The following is a 19,312-nucleotide window of genomic DNA, read 5'->3' as shown; positions in this document are numbered from 1 at the left end:
AGCCAAGCCATGATAATGTATAACATTGCACTACCAAAGCTTTAAAATGGTCCCAGCAATTCCACCAAATCCCTGTCAATACAGCGTGAATAACAGCACATGGAATAAGTCTACAAGATTTGCAACATAAATACCAAGGACCACTAAACCATCAAAATTACGTGAATAACCAGCCACTTAGTCACACAATATCAAACCAATTCAATTTTCCATCAACATCAGTAACCTGCAAGGTGAATTAAGGCAAGCATTGCATTGGTTCATTGCACCATTCATAATAGGAATACTTAAAATACTTCTGCCTAGCCCGGGGCCAATTCCAAGCTTTTAATTTAATTTTGTCCACCAAATCTGAACTTTCAACAGCCTCCCCTCTAAATAATAATCCATTTCTTCCATTCCAAAGCACCATAACAGTAGCTAGCCAAACTGAGGAAAGTCCTCCGGTCCTCCCCTTTTCAACACTGTGCAGCTCTCCACAAATTGCAGAAAGTGGTTACAGGGATCATCAATAAGCACCAGGCACAGGTTAAGCCACATTAGTACCTTAGCCCACACCTTCCAAGCAAAGGCACATGTAAATAACAGATGTGAAGCTTCTACATGTTTGACTGATGTTATTCTTTAATGCAAATGGCACTTAATTTCAGGAACTGAGCGCTTTTTCAATTAACAAGAACCAGGTTATAGTTAAGTTGTTTCAATGTTTTAATATTTATTGCAATTTACTAGGTGCCTGGTTGGTTCAATGTTATAATTTATATTGCAATTTGGTTCAATGTTCTTATGAAATATCACATTATGCAGCAATTTGAGAAAGCAAGGTTTTGACTTTTTTTCCTTTCAATTATGTGCTGTAGGATTACCACAAGTTCCAGCAACGTTACTATGAGTTCCTTGACTATTTCCCGATTCCTGATGGACCCATTTGTTCAGTAATCTGTGGTGACTATTCATGCAATGGGATAAGAAATGACTATATTGGTGTAAGTTTCTATACTAGTAGCTTTTGCTGGTTAATGAGGTAAGAACAAAGGTAAGAGGTAAGATCATAAGTAGTAGCTTTGCTTGAGTCCTATATATCATAGTGATCTACATTACAAGAGTAATTTTTTATTTATTTGAATACATTGTGGCTTTATAAAGCAAATATATGAATAGAAAACCCATGTTTTGTAACATATAGAGGTTCTGGCAAAGAAGTTTGGAGCAGCTGTGGTTTCTGTTGAGCATTGCTATTATGGACAGAGTTCTCCATTTAAATCTGACCACTTTCATCCAAGCAGGCACTCTTTGATTTGGCTGTTTAGGGTCAGAAATTATCAGGCAAGTTAAATTCTTTTACCTTCCTTTTTAACAACAACTTAGCAGAAGTGAAGTCAGTAAAGTAGCAACTTAAGAAAACTAGTTGATAAAGTTATAGCTTGTCTTCTGTTGGATTTTTATATGACTGAAGAACCATACATCTCGCATGCTTAAAATCAAATTATATAATGCATAGGCTTGTAAATGAATGCCGAAACTGATTTCACTGCTTCAGGTTTTATTTAAATGATGACTGAATAAGCCTGCGGTGTTTATTAGATTGCTGTTTATTTTATTTGTTTGGTTATTGCATTTTTCTTGCAGGACTCTTTAAATGCAAAACTTAATAGATCAAAAACCGAAAATCCCTGGTTTGTTTTTGGTGTCTCATATCCTGGAGCGCTCAGTGTGTGGTTCCATCTTAATATGTGGAAGTCTTGCAAGTTCTACTGTTATCCTTGCTATTTACAACTTCACAGAATTTGATCAGCAGGTGAAGAAGGCAATTATTTGCTTATGGCCACCTTTTTTTTTTCTTCTGATTTTTTAGTCTAGAAACTGTATAAGTATATTTTGTGCAAAGTTCCCTATGATTTAGTGTCACTGTGTCAGTCAAGTTAGTTTGGTATTTTCAATATGCAGATTGGCGAGTCAGCGGGTGCTGAATGTAAAGCAGCATTACAAGAAACCACTCAACTTATTGAACTAGCAGCCGTTTAATCGTCGGAACCGCACAAATGTAACTTTTTTAGGTGCTGAGGGTTGCACTTTGTAGATGTTTGTTTATATACTAGGTAGTTACCCGTGCGGGGTCTCTGATTTTTTTAAATTAAAACATGTGTTGTTTTATAATCTATAATATTTAATGAAATATAATTAACTTTTTATCAATCAAATATACTAAAAATTAATAATGCAATTGATAAAATTTCGTAACATAATTTAATGAAAATGAGAATATAATCGAATTAGAATTAAATATTTATCTGAAGATCAAAATGCAATATGTCAAAATTTTTATCTCCTTCAAATAGTAATTTAAACTATTATAATTCCTGTTTTTAGTTTCTATAAGATACAAGTGTCAATGTAGACCATATTTAATTTAATTTATATCTCACCCAAGTATTAAGTGATTAATATTGAAAAGAGTCTAATTGATATGCACTATCAGTGCAAAACAGTTTCAAACTGACAACCAATCACAACATGCGACATAGGTGCAATAATAAATTCCGCCTTCAATTTTAAATAAAACAAAACATATTTGTGAATGTGGCGAAATTCAATTGGATCACCGTGTAAAAAAAAAGTTTAAACTGACGGTGCACACAAATTAAATTGTATTGAAAAATTATGACGAATAACGAAACATTCAAATCAACTACAAAATTTGTACACTTTATTAGATAAGTATTAATACAAATTACATAGTTGAATAGGCAGTTACATGACATCCTACAAACTTGGATCCTAGTGGGACTACTACACCACAATTTAACAACCCCATACCACTCTCAACTTAATTCATCTATAGCAACCATGCAGCAAAACCAACACTCGGCTTCCAAAGTTTCAAGTTCTTTTTCCGATGTCAGCCTTTCCTTATCATATGACAACTTCCAAACATGTCAGAGGCTTCATTTTCCCTAGTTAGGCGATAAATGTCTATGTGATCCGGAATTGGAAGTTCTTGACAACCTGTTGTAGTAAGTAAACTTTTCACAACCATTCAATCCAAGTAAACCATAATGTTTGAAAGAAATTCATACCAATAAAATATATTGGTAAAAATTGCAACCTTCAGGTAAAAATTATAGCATCCTGTTTGGGACAATTGAGTAAAGACAATAAAACCTTCCACAATTCAGAATCAAATGAGATCATGCCCATGTAAGGTGATTGATATTTGAATAAAATCAAAATAACCAAAGGCGTCAGTAAAACACATACCATTTTCGTCATTGACAATAGATATGGGAGAAATGTCCTCTTACTGGCCATGGTAGACGGGATGTGAACTGAAGTGTTAATGGGGCATTGTAGGGAAGGACATAATGGAGGAGATCGCTTGGTTTTGGAGGGGCCAATCTTGTGGATCCGTGGAGGGAAAAACCATAATCGCAGGTGAAGAGAAGTGATGGATTGTAATGGAGGATTATTGTGATTTCCTTATTTTGGCTTTTATAATATCTATATCAAGCAAGCATATAAATATATGTTGATCATTCTAATAAGCAAAATAAATGTTTGCAGTGGAAAAGAATATCATATTAAAGCTATATGCCCATGTTGATTATTAATGCGCGATCCTTTTCCTTGTAATTTGATTCAGAGTTCTTTCTATCTTTGGTAATCGCACTGCAATGCCTACACTGTTAATTGATCATTTGATTTGATTGCCTCTTGTTGATTTCTCTTTCTTCTCCACTGATTACTTGCGCTCTGATTTAGATTTCACTCCTTGTTAATTACTCTGTTTCCATCAATTATACCAAAAAGGAAATATAAACCTTAAAACACAAACTCACAAAAATACAAATTTTGGACTTCATAATAGTGCAGGAAAAAATATACATAGAAGATATAAGAAACACAACTAATCAAGGACCCAATAATGTTGATTTAAGGGTCTGCCAACAGTATATCCATAATGAAATTATGTTTACTAACATATGCATATGAAATGGGTTTCATATGAGCCAAGTTCAAGTCCAAAATTCAGTAGAAAAGGATCACATATAAATATCAGTAAGCTTTCTTTCTTTATTTAGTGTGAAGAAAAGGTTTTTCTGGAAAAGTTAAATTTGTTGCATTGGAATAAGAAAAGACCTAGTGACAGGAAGCCTTATGGCGTGCTTCTTGTTAGTTTCTGCTAGTTCCAAATGAAATCCAATAATCCATAGTTAGTTCATGCTGCTGCTGAATGAAATGAAAGTTCTTGCTATGAGATGGAAGAAACATAAAAGTATGGGAATTCAAAGGAAACAAACCTTCGAGGTCACCGCATGAGATGAATAAAGAAGAATAGTAATCCCTCATTCAGTGCCTCCAGCACCACCACTTCGCTTATTGGTACCCAATATTTTCCTCTTCATCTTCGTGTGTGCTGGTCTGAGTGTGTACCATAAAAATCTTCATCGGAGTGCCTTATATAGGAAATAGGTGTGTGTGTGGTAGCATGTGTGTGTGTGAGTAGAATCAGAGCCAGGTGGGTTGCAAGTATGAGTGTGGGTGCATGACAATTCAGTCACTGTATTCACTGATGTTGAAGCATGAAAATTGCTAGATGACTCTAGATTTGAAAACAGAACATTATCTGAAAGCTTATCAGAAAGCTCAGTATTTCCATCATCCATATTTTGTTTCTTTACCTTGAACCAAAGTTATCTACAATCTACCAAAAGAAGCACGTATTGATGCTTAGACTAACTGAAAATGAAAATGGAATTGAAAGAAAAGGACTTATCATCTACCTTTGCTTTATCGCAGAAACCATCTTTGTCAACTTTTACTAAGGGTATTATCAACACTTAACTGATTCAAAATATTATGTTTAGCAGAAAATCTCATTCTTAATATGACTCTTGTTTTAAGCACATGCATTTTCCTTTAAATCATTTGTCCATATCACAAATTCTCAATCGCATTTATGTAAAGAAGAATTACCTACCTTTAGCATAGAAGTGCAATGCAGTTTCGAATTGCACGCTCAAAGCAAGTGTTCATATTCTTCAGAGCCTGAAATCAAGTAAAAAAACAAAAAAAAAATAGATAAGTTAATGGTCATCACTGGATGTTTGCTTAGTAATAATAATCACCAAAATTTATCCAAAACAAAATCACCAAAATTTTAAATGAGAGTTCTTATAATCATATTTCAGTAGTAAACCACAATCCAACCTAACTATTTACATTTTACACCATCACGTTTGTGAAGGGGTTGAAGGATTATCATATGAAACTCCGTCAGGTTTTGAATCTCATAGCCACTCACAGTCTTCTTGTTCAAGATTGAGTAAAGAATGTAAGTAACTTTCTCTCTCAGAATCTGTAACATCAGTATGAATCACACTTGTTCTTAGAGAAGATAAAATTATCAGCCTACATCATTCTCTGACCTTACATCTGGGGTAGCTAAAGAAACTTCCACATCAGGTTTCATTCTACAACCAATAAAGTAGTACCAATTTCTCTTAATCGAAACTAAGAACTTGCCATTAGGAACAACCTAAAAGCCAACCATTCTTTGGCATGAAGATGAAGTGAAGCAGAATAGCTTTCACAAACCAAGCATTCATGAAGATCATTGTCTCTCTCTAATGTTACTCGAAGGCAAAGATTACACAGGTGAAAGAAATTTAAGTAGTTTGTCTTATTTGCAGTAGCTATCCCGATTAAGGGTCAATGGGGCATTATTACATTGGTTTAACCAAAGAAACATAAGGAACATTAACAATACGTGACAACCTACAAAAATAGAAAGACATTGCAAAAAAAAAATTGATATAGAAAGATAAATGAAATGGTTTATGAAAGAAACTTAGAACTGATAAAAAAGACAGCCAGACGATATAAAATCTCAACAAATAAAAAAGAAGGTGATTCTTATCCCACAACTTTCTCCTAATTAACAGAATGAAATTGGTCCTGGGTAAAATCACACAGCCAAAACTCTTCACTGACCTCTACCTTTTAGGTTGCCATAGTGCATCATAAAGACTGGAGATTTTTATTCATTCTTTGTCTTCAAGCTAAATAACATGGAAATACACCTACATTATTAGTCTATTCAGATAAAAGCATAAGAAAAAAAATGACTCATTTGAAAAAATGAGCGACAGTATATACCTGTTAGCAATAAGAAGCATAAAGCAACACATTTAACAAAGCGTCAAAATCGAAGTTGATATATGAGCAATTGAGCACTCATAATTATTGATAAAACTTATCAATTTAATATAAATCTATCTAGGAAAAAGCAATAAAACAGTAGAAAGAAACTCACATCACTTAGCTTACCAGTGAAAGAAACTCACATCAGATAAGATCGCTCATGTCCGGAGAGATTTCAAGTCGTCGTTGGATTTCAGAACACGTTGGGTTCACCAGTATCCTCAGCTTTTCAATGTCTGCACAAATCAACCAAAATTCCACATTAGGGTCTCAGAAAAATAAATCCAAAAATCAAAAGCAAGGTCGACGAATTAGGATCGACCAGTGAATTAGGAATTAGGATAGATACCAACACCGTTGGACTCTGCCAAGAGAGGAGGTAGAGAGAGAAGGGAAGGAGGGAGAGGTCCAATTGGAGTACCTTATATTGGGAAAATTCAGGCAAAGTATACGTCTGACTTGAATTGGTGCAGAAAAGTGAAATCATGTTGAAAAGTTTTCACCTTGCGTGTTCATGTTCAGGAAAGTAGAAAAAAGGGCAACAAAATCAGATAAAGGAGGAAAAAGATGTAAGGACCGCAGAATGTTCAGAAGAAAGCAAATTTCGAGCCATAAAGTAAGCAAAAGAGAAAAGGAACATCGGAAGTAGGATCAACAATTAGAAAAGTAAATTTGGTTCAATACAAAAGCAACAAAAAGTAAATTTGGCTCAAGTTCATAGCACATGGGCATGTCCAAGAACCATTGAAATTCTTGATGAATGAGGACACTATCTAGTTCTAACAACACTATTCAATTCATAACCATATTTCTATGAGAACCTATAATTTGTATCATCAATCTTCAATACTCCATATATAGATTATCCAAGCCCAGAGCTGCAAAAACAAAAATATTTCTACCTCGGTTATTAATTTTGCATATAACAAAAAGCTTATCTTACAAACTTCATTTGCAGAAAATCATATATAAAACACAATGTAAGAGAGATAAATTACCCACGGCAGTATCCAAAGTAAAGAAGAAACCCACATTATCAAGCATATCATTAAAGCCCCTTTAGTTTAACTTGCATTATATGAGGTATATACCAATCAGGTTTGTTATGGCATTTGACAAAGCCAATGTAGAAGAAACACCATTCCCTGCACCTGAAATGTCTTCCCCTAAAAGCAACTTAGCAAACCTAAGTGTTATAACAACACAGCTCCTGAACAAAAGAACAATGAAAGAATTTTTAACAATGATAGGTCTTTCGTGAACAGGATGATTTGACTTATATCAGCTTAGCAAACCTAAGTGTTATTAGTGATAATCTGCTAAGTGATAAGCAGTAGCTTATGATCTTGTTTGATCATATTGATTTTAATGCAATATAAAATCTAGGCATAATCCTGAATTGAAATTTAGAGGCCAAAGAAACCTATTGATACAAATAATTATTGCCACCAATATACTCTCCTAAAGGCATCAGTAAAGTATTTACTTCAATCCTCCCTCCAATTGATAAGAAATTATATATTTGTTTCACACTTTAAAAAGGGAATAGAGAGGTAATGAACCTAAATGCCATGTAGATCAACCGTCATAAATGGATTGGCCTCCATCTCTTCCTCTATCATAGACGAAATTGTCTGTTGGCCAGCTTGCTACTGATTCTTCTCCCAACCAAGTTAATTGGTTGTGAATTGTCTGGTATTCTTTTTTATGCTCTTCTTGGCCCTTTGAGAGCTTATCTGCTCTATTTTCCAGATCAGCTGCTCCCTCAAAATGGAAGCATAAACCTCAAAACACACACAATATCACAGAAAGCCCAAAGGAAATACCTATAGGAAATTTCTTTGGAATAGTTGAGTCCACTGACTTATACACAACCCCAATAGGTCCTCAATTGCAGTTTCCTATTTGCAAAGTGAGAAACTTAAGAAATGATCACATGTTCAACACTAAGGTACATGCAGCAAAAGAGGAAAATGCTTCATAGACATAGGTAAAATAGTCATAAAAACATATTAGAATTGGAAAATATATGAACTTTACCTGGGGTGGAAGTGGATAGAGTTTGCTGCACTGAAAGTCTGATACAACAACACAGTGAAAGAAGATTCAGAAACTCTATGACTCTTACTATTTTTTTTTTTTGAAAAGATAATCAAGTTAGATATAATAAAAGAGACTTGGGAACATAGCTCTCCCAAGTAAGCTTAAAACAAAGAGTCAAAAAAGAAAGTCAAATAAAGAGTCATAAAAAACACTAAGAAACTCACATCAAGCAACACATACATAAAAGGACAGCAAAATAAATCTAATTTAAAGCTAATAGAAAAGAAAAAAACAGAATACAACAATCAGCAACCATCATAGATTCATAGATGTGATCCAAGACAAGGCACACTTCTTCAAGTATTAAACCACACATCAGCACCTCAAAGACACCCGCAAATGACCATTCCACAGTCCTCATAGTGCATAACAAAGTCTGCATAATTAGACCTGAACACAGCAGTGTATCTTGAACCTTAGGAACTCAGGACACACCACATCAGAGCACCAAAGAAATCAGTGACATGTGAAACTAAAGAAGAATTCGAGCAGCAGCAAGCACATAGATTCACATCCTTGTATCACATACCCCATCTCTCAATTAATCACAGAATAATAAAAATGAATTTGAGGAAGTCAGCAGTAGCAATTGGTCCTAATATCCAACCCCCATACCAGCAAGGAATTACCATAAGGAGTTACCAACAAGTTTTACTAAACAACCTCATGCTGCAGCAAAAGAGACAATAGCAGTAGCAGCAGTAGCCGTAAGCATGAAACAGCACCCAAGACATATCAAAAACTTGCAGAAAGCATCACTAAACATCTCCTTACGCCAAGCTATTCAAAGTCAGCGCCATAGCCATAAGTATATAACTATAATAATTTGATAGTAAGAATAGTATGAGGAATAAAAAATATTAATACATATGTACTATAAATTTATTAGTGCTAACATATTTGAGTTACGAGATCTCACGGGGAAGGAACATTTTACATGAAAAATGAAAATTTGTACGAGTGAAAAAAAAATTTATATAACTTAAGTGTACTTTTAATAATGTAAACAATAATTATATATTTATGTATTGTGACATATCTAAAACACAAAAGCAATATCTTTTATGTAACACGGGTATACATCTTCGCAAACAAAATTCAGTTATACCTCATATATGCAAAACTTTACAAAACACTAGAATTGAGTGTCTGAATTTATGCTATTTAAATATGAGATTAATTTCTATGCACCGACGGTGTAAATAAGTTTTACACCATCATTCAATCACATCCCTCCATTTTGTTAACTTACAATTAATTTTGAATTTAAGAATATCTAAAAATTGGAAATGGAAGGTTGTGATTGAATGATGGTGTAAAACTTTTTACACCGTCGGTGCATAGAAATTAATCTCTTTAAATATCTACATCTTTATTATGATTATTCTTACTTTCTTAGTATCTTAAATTTTTTATAATTTAAAATATCGATCGATTTATCAAATACAATAGACGAATTCCCCGTGCAACGCACGGGTAAAAAACACACTTGTGTATTATTAAAAATCTAAAAGATAATCAAATAACATAAATATAAGATGTGGGTTGATGCACGGCAGTTAAATATATTGTTGGAAATTTTCATATTTAGTTAATTTAAAATCCTATTTTATGTTAGAGATATTTTATTTTTAAGAGTATATTTATATATATATATATTTCTTATATGATTTAAAGAATATTAGAGAAAACAAATTATAAAATTTATGTACATTTATTTAAGTTAATGTACATAAATTATCAAATAAATAAATATTTAAAGAATATTAGAGAAAACAAATTATAAAATTGTTAAATCTTTGGTAAAAAAAAAATAAAAATAATGATGAGCCTAAAGTTTGAAATGCCCCAGGTGGATAAGGCCAAATGGATAAGGCCGGCCGTTCCACTAAGCCAACATTGATTTCATTTCATATACAGTATTGGAAAAATTCTTTTTTCTTGATTTAGCGTCTCTAACTCGACTTCAAGAATTCACTTTTCAAACGTTCAAAAAAAAATCACTTTTCAATAATATGTAAGCACGGCAGTTAAATATATTGTTGGAAATTTTCATATTTAGTTAATTTAAAATCTTATTTTATTTTAGTGATATTTTATTTTTAAGAGTATATTATATATATATATATGGGAAATGCTAACTTACTCTCACTTGATTTTGTGAAGAAGTAAATTAGCAACTAACACCTTTTAATTTGGACTAAAAACTCCAACCCTCTCTCCTTAAAAATAGTTTAAAATATAGTATTTATGTAATTTTATTTTTATTTATTTTTTAAAAAATTAATTTTATATTCATCGCTATGTTGAATTTCAAAGTTTACATAAAGAGGTTGTGTTCAAATAGATAACATGGACTTGATTTTATGCTTTATCCAGTATAACATATTATTTCAAATCTTAAAAAAGGAAAATCCATGCGCTTTAATATTTTGTAATAGAATTTAGTGGTGTCGGTGTTACAACATATTGTTTCGAGAGGGTTACTTTTGATGCACCATTTTTTTTCTCCAGATGCATATGGAACGATACATAGCAGAGAGAAAGCGTGAATTGGGAATTAGAGAAAAATTAGGTGGTGTAGAAGAGAGATGGACGAAATTAAATGATGTGAGAGAAAATTATATTTTTAATTTAAATAATTAATAATAAAATTACATATTTAACCTTCATTTAAATTTATTTTTAAGGAGAGAAGGTTGGGGTTTTTAGTCCAAATAAAAAGGTGTTGGTTGCTAATTTACTCTTTCACAAAATTAGGTGGGATTAAGTTAGAGCATCTTTAATGTTAGTTCTTAATTCTTAGTTCTTAACACTATTCGTGTAGGCTCGTACTGCCACATGTGCTTAAACAACTCTCAAACAATTTTGCTCCAACCATGAGTTCTTAGTTTTTAGTTCTTAATTTTTAGCACTTTTCATTTGATCCCACCAACCACATTATTTATACTTTTTATTTTCATAAAGTAATAAAATAAAACTCATAAAGTGAGAAAAAATAATTTTTTATGGTAAGAACTCAAAAAGTAAAACTCCTTATATAAGAACCTAGTTCTTATTTTTAAGAATTAAGAACTTCACGTCATCCCCTCCAATGGTTAAGAACCCAGTTCTTAGTTCTTAGCTCAAAAATAAGAACTAAGAATCTTGCATTGGATATGCTCTTAGCATTCCCCTGTATATATATATTTCTTATATGATTTTGATTTCAAAGTCTTTATCTAATTTTTAGGGATTTGGTTCTTAATTATGTTTTGTTTATAGCTGATAGAAAATATCTCCACTCCCATTGTACGTTCTTTATTTTCTCCTCACGTTGCCTATTCCTCTGGCTGCACGTTGGCACACAACCTTTACAAAATGAGTCTTGAAATAGCTTTCTCAACCCAGAAAAACAGAACACGCAATTGCCTTCTTCTTCCTCTTATTTTAACTGGTTTATCCATTAATCAATATTCAAAGAGCACAGTTTGTTCATCAGTTCAAGATCTTTCGCTGCACACAACAGATTTAACGAGTTGACGTATCTTGGGAGAGGAGCGCATCAAGTTCTTACTCAACCTAGTGCAATTTGGGCAAGAACATAATCAACTTGGCAGTCAATCAACTGCATTAATAATTTATTTTGGATCTTAACAAACATCAACTTTTATGACGAGAAATCCTTCAAATTTTAATTTCAAAAGTTTATTGAAAGACATTGATTTGGTCATATCCGTAAATTTGGAATGATTTTTGCGGATTTGAATCCCCTCATGTGTTAATTTCACATGATTATGTCATGTCATGTGTAAGATCTAAACCTTTAATTAGTATTTAAATTAAATCTGATGGTCAATATTATTTCCCGCTTAATTTTAATTTTCTCTCTCCATGTATCCATTAAATGCCCATATTTTTTTAAAATAAAATTAAAGGTTTAGATCTTACACATGACATGATCATGTGAGAATTGAGATTAACACATGAGGGATCAAATCTGATTTTTGCGAAACGAATAACATTGTTGCGTCCGGAATGATCGAAAACCTTAGAATCAGATCCTCATGGACCCAAAATGGATTAAAATGACGCAAAATTACCAAAAATCACATTACAATAAAATTTATTGAAAGGCATTGATCTCAGGGATGCCACCCGCGGGGCGGGGGCGGGGAGTGCCTTCCCGCTCCCCGTCCCCACATCTCTTTTCTATCCCCACCCTCATCCTCATTCCTCGATGTGGGGGGGATTTTCACCCCGACCCCATTCCCCATCTCCCCCTGGGTCCCCACGCGTCCAACGGGATCCCTAACATGTCACTAAAAAGTAAAATCAAGTATATAAAATACGTAAGTTTATGCATGCAATAAATTTAAACACCATAAGTGAAATGCAACAATGCCAAATTCAATATAAATATATGATAAAATTTAAGTCATCATACAATGTGTGAAGTCTACAAAATAAACATTTTGAAATGTAAAGTATAACATTCAACTTATAAAAAAAATATGAATTCCAACATCCAAAATATTCTCTCTAGCACTCAACTCATCCAAAAAGTGAAGACTATATCATAAGTAATTCAATATTTGTAAGTGTGTTATTATATTTTAATTTATATATACGGGGCGGGGGCTCCGTAGAGCAGGGAGAGTGATCCCCATCCCCATCCCCAAATTCTTACCGGGGGGTTTTCGTCCCCATGGGGAAAATTCCCTAAGTTCGGGGCCCCAAACGGGGCAGTCCTCACAGGGATCCCCATCTTCAGGTGAAAATTGTCATCCCTAATTGATATGGACATCTGGTCATATTTGCAAATTTTGACAGATTTTTGCGAAACGAACCTAACCATTGCGTCCATCCATTCAATTTTTGCCATTTCCAATTTTGTTTTGGAATTTCAAATTGGAGGAGGAGGTACTAACACTACCCATCCATCCTCATCATTATTTTCATATCTCAAATTATCAAAATAAATGGAAGAGGTTCTGTCATCGGAGGGTGGTGATTGAGTTAAAGGAAATTTAGAAAATGGATGAGGGGAGAAGTGGAGATAGATAAGCAAGAGGTAAATACAAAGAAGGAGAATGAGAAATTCAAAATGATGAAAGCCGCGTGAGATTGGATACAGCAATTGTGGGAAAATGGTGCTGGTAAATTGGGAATCTTTGATTTAGCATCATATTTTGGTCAAACTAGGAAGATGAAGTTCATGTCAATTGAACAAAGTAGATATGTGGGGCACTTCTTTTTTATGGTGGATGGCGACGACGGAGGGTAGAACGAGAAGGAAGGCAAGCACAAGTGGGTGGCCATGAATGAGTTAGGCGCAGAGAGAGAAGGGAATTAGAGAAAGAAGATGCGCGTGGGGATTGGAAATGATTATCTAACTAGTAAGTAGCCCGTGTAAATGCACGGGTAATTTTAAAACTATTTTTAATAGTTTTATTCTTAATACCTTTTTTAAGTAATTGTAAAAAAGTTTTAAATATTTGAAATATGCCATAATATTTAGGCAAGTGTTATAGTGATATATCAAAGTAAATAAAAATAATCAAATATAAAATTAAAATTGTTTATCTGAGTTTACTTGATACCAAACCAAACAATGTAATTAAGATTTTATAACATAAATAGCTAAATATGCAATATATATGTTAAAGTCTCAATGCAATCAAGATCTTATTTCACGTTTCTATCTTAACATGTTTCAACTCTATAGTTGAGAAGTTTGTGCTGCAAAATTTTGCGCTATATCGGAACAACCAAGATTTCAATATGATATTCTTTTCATTAGAGTAACGTCGTGCTGAAATAATAATTCAAGTTCATTTTCACTTTTAATATAAATAACACCTTGAAAGTACAAATCATATACTGTTAAGAGATTTTTTTTCTTTTCATTATTATATTGAGATATACAAATCATATAATGTGATAGTATTTTGCACTTAACAGAAAAATAAGTATCAATCCTTTGAATCCTCAAGAATAAACAAATGATAATGCCAAAACAATTTCAAGATTTCAAATCTGCAGCATTCTGCTTTCAGGCCATCAAGAAATTCAACGGAAACATGGACCAAGAAAGTTTTGAAAGTCGCATTAGAACAACAAAGAAACATAGTTTCTATGTATTCTGATAACAAAACTCTCACTTCACTCTACCATGGATCGTTTTTTTTTGGAAAGCCAAATTGAATAAAAGAATGGTGGCACTTAAGGGTGCCACAACCCAGTACAAAGAAAAGAAGCATAGCAGAACAAAGAAGAAAAGAAAAAGAGCTAAAAACAGCAGCGAAGAGGAAACATTGCAGCAGCAATTATACCCAAAGACCATCTCAGCAAGTGGGCTCAATGCCAATTTCAATTTCGCAGGGAGCACCACATGGCACATCAACAATAAGGAATGGAGTATTGAGGTAAATGGAGAAACACCAGTGAGCTTCACATGGATTGTCACGGAATTACTTTCAGATCCACCTTTGCACATTATGTTGTCTTAACTGGGAACAACAGAAGCAAAGCACTGACAGAAAAACCTGAGCCCAACAGGGTTCCACACATTACCAAAGAAGATCAGCATCATGGTCAACAATCAGCCAAACACTGTGATCAAACAGCACCCACTCCCAGACAAATGTGAGGATTTGAGGACCAGTCCCAAGAAGAATAGATGAAATTCTTATTCTTACATTTCAGCCATTTCTAAGTCCATTACCCTCTCTACATTAACAACAACTTTGAGGACCAGTACCATGGATCGTGGTTTTCCCAACCAAGAATCACATACTAACTTACACAGACACAATCACAGAGAGAAAAAAGTTCAGGAAAGAACCTCAGAAACATGACTTGACCCAGGAATTCAACATTCGAAATTGAAAATTTTCAAATCTAACGGAGGAACCAAGAAAAGAGAAGGGGTGAAATGTATTTGGACTGAGATGTGCTTCTGAACCTCATGAGTCCTTCTCTGCGATATCTGGAATCTCATATTGCACAATTAAAATCCATTGTTGAGAGAATTGATTTCTGAAATTGGTACAGTAAAAGGTTTCGAATGGTGTAGAGTGAGGAAACTAAAACAGATTTGGGGCTGATTGATGGAATCACTATTAGAGGGATTTGAAATTGAAGAAAGTAGGGATAAAGATTTGAATTAAGAAGAGATGAGTAAAATTAGGGATTTCAGATTTGGAAGAGGGAAAGAGATGAGGTTGAGAAGGAAAGCTAGATGCAACATATGCGCGTGATGCATTTTCTGATGGAGTGTGTGTGTTTTGAGTGCCTCGCTCTCCAGAGTGAGGTCTCAAAATTATTAGATAACAAGTGGATGTGCCAGTTAAGAGTATTTTAAAGGAGAGTAAATCCTCAAAACAATCTAACGGTTATTATTAACTCCTCTCACCTCTCATAGTAATCCACTATGCCCATATATATATATATATGTATATATATATATATATGTATATATATATATATATATATATATATCAAGTTAAATATTATAAAAGCAAGGTAGTCAACCTTGAAAACCAGAATTAATGTAATTAAAAAAACATTAAGAGAGCCTGTCGAAGCAGCCATGATTTAAGGCAACACTATATAAAGGTTTAAAAACCATCTTTCCCAAGCAATCAAAGTTTTTTTTCTATAAGCCCCAAGCAACCATAGTAACTCGCATGTAGTCAAAACAAAACGCCGAGAGAAAATAGGACCCTCAGTTTGGCCTCAACTCCTCTATGGAGTAGCATTTTGCTTCATGACTATTAGTGTTGCCGCTGATGATCATAACTCATAAGCCATACTATGGTATGGAGCCCCACCACACCACTACTATCCACACCCAAAACCACCAACTCATCACAAGCAACACCCACACCCACCCTACCATTTCAAATCACCTCATCATGGCCCCAAAATCCCTCAATATTACTACAAATCCCCATTCCACCATCTCCCATCACCACCACCTACTTGTGTCTATAAATCACCACATCTACAAGTCCCCCTCCACCACCATCTCCCTCACTCCTCCACCTTATGTTGATAAGTCTCCTCCTCCACCTCCACCATCATCACCACCTCCACCACCCCGTCCATATGTCTACAAGTCACCACCTCCTCCAAACTAATCAAGCAGTAAAAGCAACCGTCATGGAAGATGGTGCTGGGACATCATCCACAAAACCACAACCATGATGGAAGCTCTACCTAAATGAATTTTGACAACATGAATGAGCATCTCTTAGATAGTTTCTGGTTAGGATAGCTCAGAATTCTTGTTGCAGCAAAGTGTTCCTTTTTCAAGTCCTTCTTTGACCATTCACTCTCATCACCTACAGCTACAGGTGATGAACCAGAACCAGAACATGGTTAATCTCAAATGGATCAATTGGAACAAAGACATGCTTATACAAATTAATTAAGGTTCCTGTTAGTAGAGGTGACAGACCTACTCTATCAGCTAATAACCTTCCATTTTCACTTGATTGCGGGTCTGAAAACCTTGCAAAGTACAGAGAAATCTTTGTGGGGCTTTTAGTTGTCAGCAGAAATCCTTGCAAAGTCATTCAAAATCCCCACTCATTGTTATGAGAGACTACCCACAAAACTTAAGGAAGTGCTGGGTATGAGATATGGATGGGCAGTTCACTAAGGAAACAGCTCTCTGATCTACTATTTTTCATTTCACCATTTTGTATCCCTAAAAGGATTCACCCCCATGCATCTAAACCTCAACCACAACAGGTTGATCATTTTCCAGAAAGTATCAAATTTCCAAAGTCGCAGGCATTATTTTAACTAAATAACAAACTAAAAGGTACATAAGCCGCCAGTAAACACAATACAAATTCTAACAATCAGCACATATAAAGAAACATTAAAATTGAAAGGGAAATAACTTGAAATTGAAAATTAAAAGTCAAGCTTAGCTGAAAATAAGGACAACTAACAAACTTTCCAGATTCATCCAGTAAAAAAGGGGAATTGGGGCCTCCAGCCACCACCGCGTCTCAGAAATTCCTTCTCGGTTTGATCAGCATTATCGTAGGTGCCGAAGTAGCGATATTCTGGGTTATCGATCTTCTGGTTTTCGCGGGCGCACCATTCAAGAGTTTCCTGGAAGACGCTGAACCTGTAGAGCTTCTCCTCTTCCGAAGTGTACGTTTTGCCATACTTCTTGCACCATTTTTCAAACAGTTCTCTGGCTTCTGTTTCAGAATGGATATAGCCATCTGGAATGGGATTGGGGCTCGCGCCTTCGGAGTAGCAGAGACGGACGCCACCAAGCCATGGCGTCCGAAAGTGGCGGAGACGGAGGAGAGTGAAAGCGGCTCTCAGCATCTGAAAAGAATAGAGAGGAAATGAATGACGGACAGCAAGTCCTAACCCTAAATCATTGTCAACAAAACAATTAGCCCAATTTCACTTAATAAGCCCATTAGCCTAAAAACCAAAACAATTCGATTAAAATTTTGTCAGGATTTCAAAAAAAAAAAATTGGCCTGACTAAATATGAATATTAATATGTAACTCTTTCATAACGGATAAAGTTTCATACACACCTCTTTTTTGAGGTGGAGAGGTGGAATGAGGAAAGAGATAGGAAGAAAAGAAAAAGTAAGAGAGAAAAAGTATGAGATGTGATAGATGATAAGAAGAGAGAGATAGAAATAAAAAGAGGTGGAGATGGAGTGTTTAAAAAAAGAGGTGTGTATATATCATTACTCCTTTCATAACTCTTTCTTGGAGTAATGGTTGCCTTATAAACTTACATTCATGTTTGGTGGGTTGCCGACATTTCATACAGTGTATTATTATTATTTTTTTGAATTTCCAAATTGCAGGAGGTAGAAGCCTCAAAACGGGTACAACTTGCAGCATCTTGCTGAATCAAGAGAGATGTACCAGGGGGATCAAATCCTACTTAAACCTGATCCTGGTAATCAAAAGCTAACTTAGCTAGAAAGTCCGCTACAGCATTGGACAATCTATTACAATGATTAAAGCTACTTAAATTAAGGGAAACAAAAAGTGACTTGCAATCCTGGACAACTGAGGTCGAGTAATTGTTATGAGGAATCGACCTATTCCAAGCATGGACAAGTTGAAGGCAGTCAGATTCCAGTTCAAGGTTATGAAACCCCAACTCACCGGTATTAGAATATAATATAAAACCATTAAAGTGGCCCTTACCCAACAACTTAAGCTTTTGGGATAAAGTGGTTATTTGACATGATATCAGAGTCTCTATGGCCAAGAGGTCTAGAGTTCGATCCTTGCTCCCCTCACTTTCTAAGTAAAAAGTGGAATTTAATTAAGCACATGGTAGGTGGGCCTGTGCATTTATCCACGCTTCAAGCCCTAAGGGCTCTTGCGTGAAGGGGCGTATTAGAATATAATATAAAACCATTAAAGTGGCCCTTACCCAACAGCTTAAGCTTTTGGGATAAAGTGGTTATTTGACATGTAGATAAACAAATGTATAAAATGACTTGATTATTCATATTACAGATTGTGCTTATATACACACATAGTAGTACAATTCTGACCCTATAATTAAGCTAGGAGTAATTACAATAGACCTATATATGGAAGGAATTGGTGTTGATAGCTACACACAGCAGAGACCAAATTAGTGGCATAATATCAGTGACAGTTATTGACATAATATCAGACATTTTGGTCAACATCTAATTATTAGGATCATAACTTTCTCTAACTCCCCCTCTCAAACTGATGGTGACATAGTCACCCCAAGTTTGTCTCTCAAAATGTTGAACCTTGTGTGTGAGAGAGGTTTGGTTAGGCAATCTGCAATATGATCTGCTGTGGGCACATAGGCTATTGTGACTTGATTTTGAAGCACTTGATCACGTATGTAGTGGACATCTATCTCAATATGTTTGGATCGAGCATGCATCACTGGATTGGATGTCAGTGCCTTGGCACTCAAGTTATCACACCACAAAACTGGCTTCCTGGGCATAGGGAGTTTCAGCTCACCTAGGAGTGA

The 19,312-nt window shown here is 34.7% G+C and overlaps 1 protein-coding gene and 2 long non-coding RNA genes across 32 annotated transcripts; 1 reads left to right on the top strand and 2 right to left on the bottom strand.

Annotated features, from left to right (window-relative positions):
• Nucleotides 1-269: 269 nt before the first annotated feature.
• Nucleotides 270-2,192, top strand: LOC130747797 (uncharacterized). 4 transcript variants are annotated; one of them, XR_009022508.1, is made up of 4 exons: nt 270-683; nt 861-1,043; nt 1,187-1,798; nt 1,948-2,192. It is a non-coding gene; the product is annotated as an uncharacterized LOC130747797 (long non-coding RNA). The 4 variants fall into 4 exon arrangements; XR_009022506.1 differs by having other exon boundaries at nt 273-683; nt 861-986; XR_009022507.1 differs by having other exon boundaries at nt 271-689; nt 861-1,798.
• Nucleotides 2,193-2,685: 493 nt separating this feature from the next.
• LOC130747795 (uncharacterized) lies at nt 2,686-9,141 on the bottom strand. Of its 27 annotated transcripts, XR_009022497.1 has the most exons (5): nt 6,623-9,140; nt 6,328-6,437; nt 5,998-6,059; nt 4,979-5,046; nt 2,686-4,419 (listed from the first exon to the last, which is right to left on the bottom strand). It is a non-coding gene; the product is annotated as an uncharacterized LOC130747795 (long non-coding RNA). The 27 variants fall into 27 exon arrangements; XR_009022499.1 differs by having other exon boundaries at nt 5,992-6,437; nt 6,623-9,141; XR_009022493.1 differs by having other exon boundaries at nt 2,686-5,046; nt 5,992-6,059; nt 6,314-6,437; nt 6,623-9,141.
• Nucleotides 9,142-17,070: 7,929 nt separating this feature from the next.
• LOC130747794 (cysteine protease XCP1-like) lies at nt 17,071-17,687 on the bottom strand. The gene has a single exon (XM_057600829.1). The coding sequence runs from the start codon at nt 17,638-17,640 to the stop codon at nt 17,263-17,265; it is 378 nt and encodes a 125-aa protein (XP_057456812.1). The 5' UTR covers nt 17,641-17,687; the 3' UTR covers nt 17,071-17,262.
• Between the last annotated feature and the right edge of the window lie 1,625 nt (nt 17,688-19,312).

The sequence above is a fragment of the Lotus japonicus genome, chromosome 3 (genome assembly GCF_012489685.1).
Source record: "Lotus japonicus ecotype B-129 chromosome 3, LjGifu_v1.2".
Classification (NCBI taxonomy): Eukaryota; Viridiplantae; Streptophyta; class Magnoliopsida; order Fabales; family Fabaceae; genus Lotus; species Lotus japonicus.
Note: the sequence above shows the minus strand (reverse complement) of the source record. Positions and strands in the feature narration are given on the sequence as shown.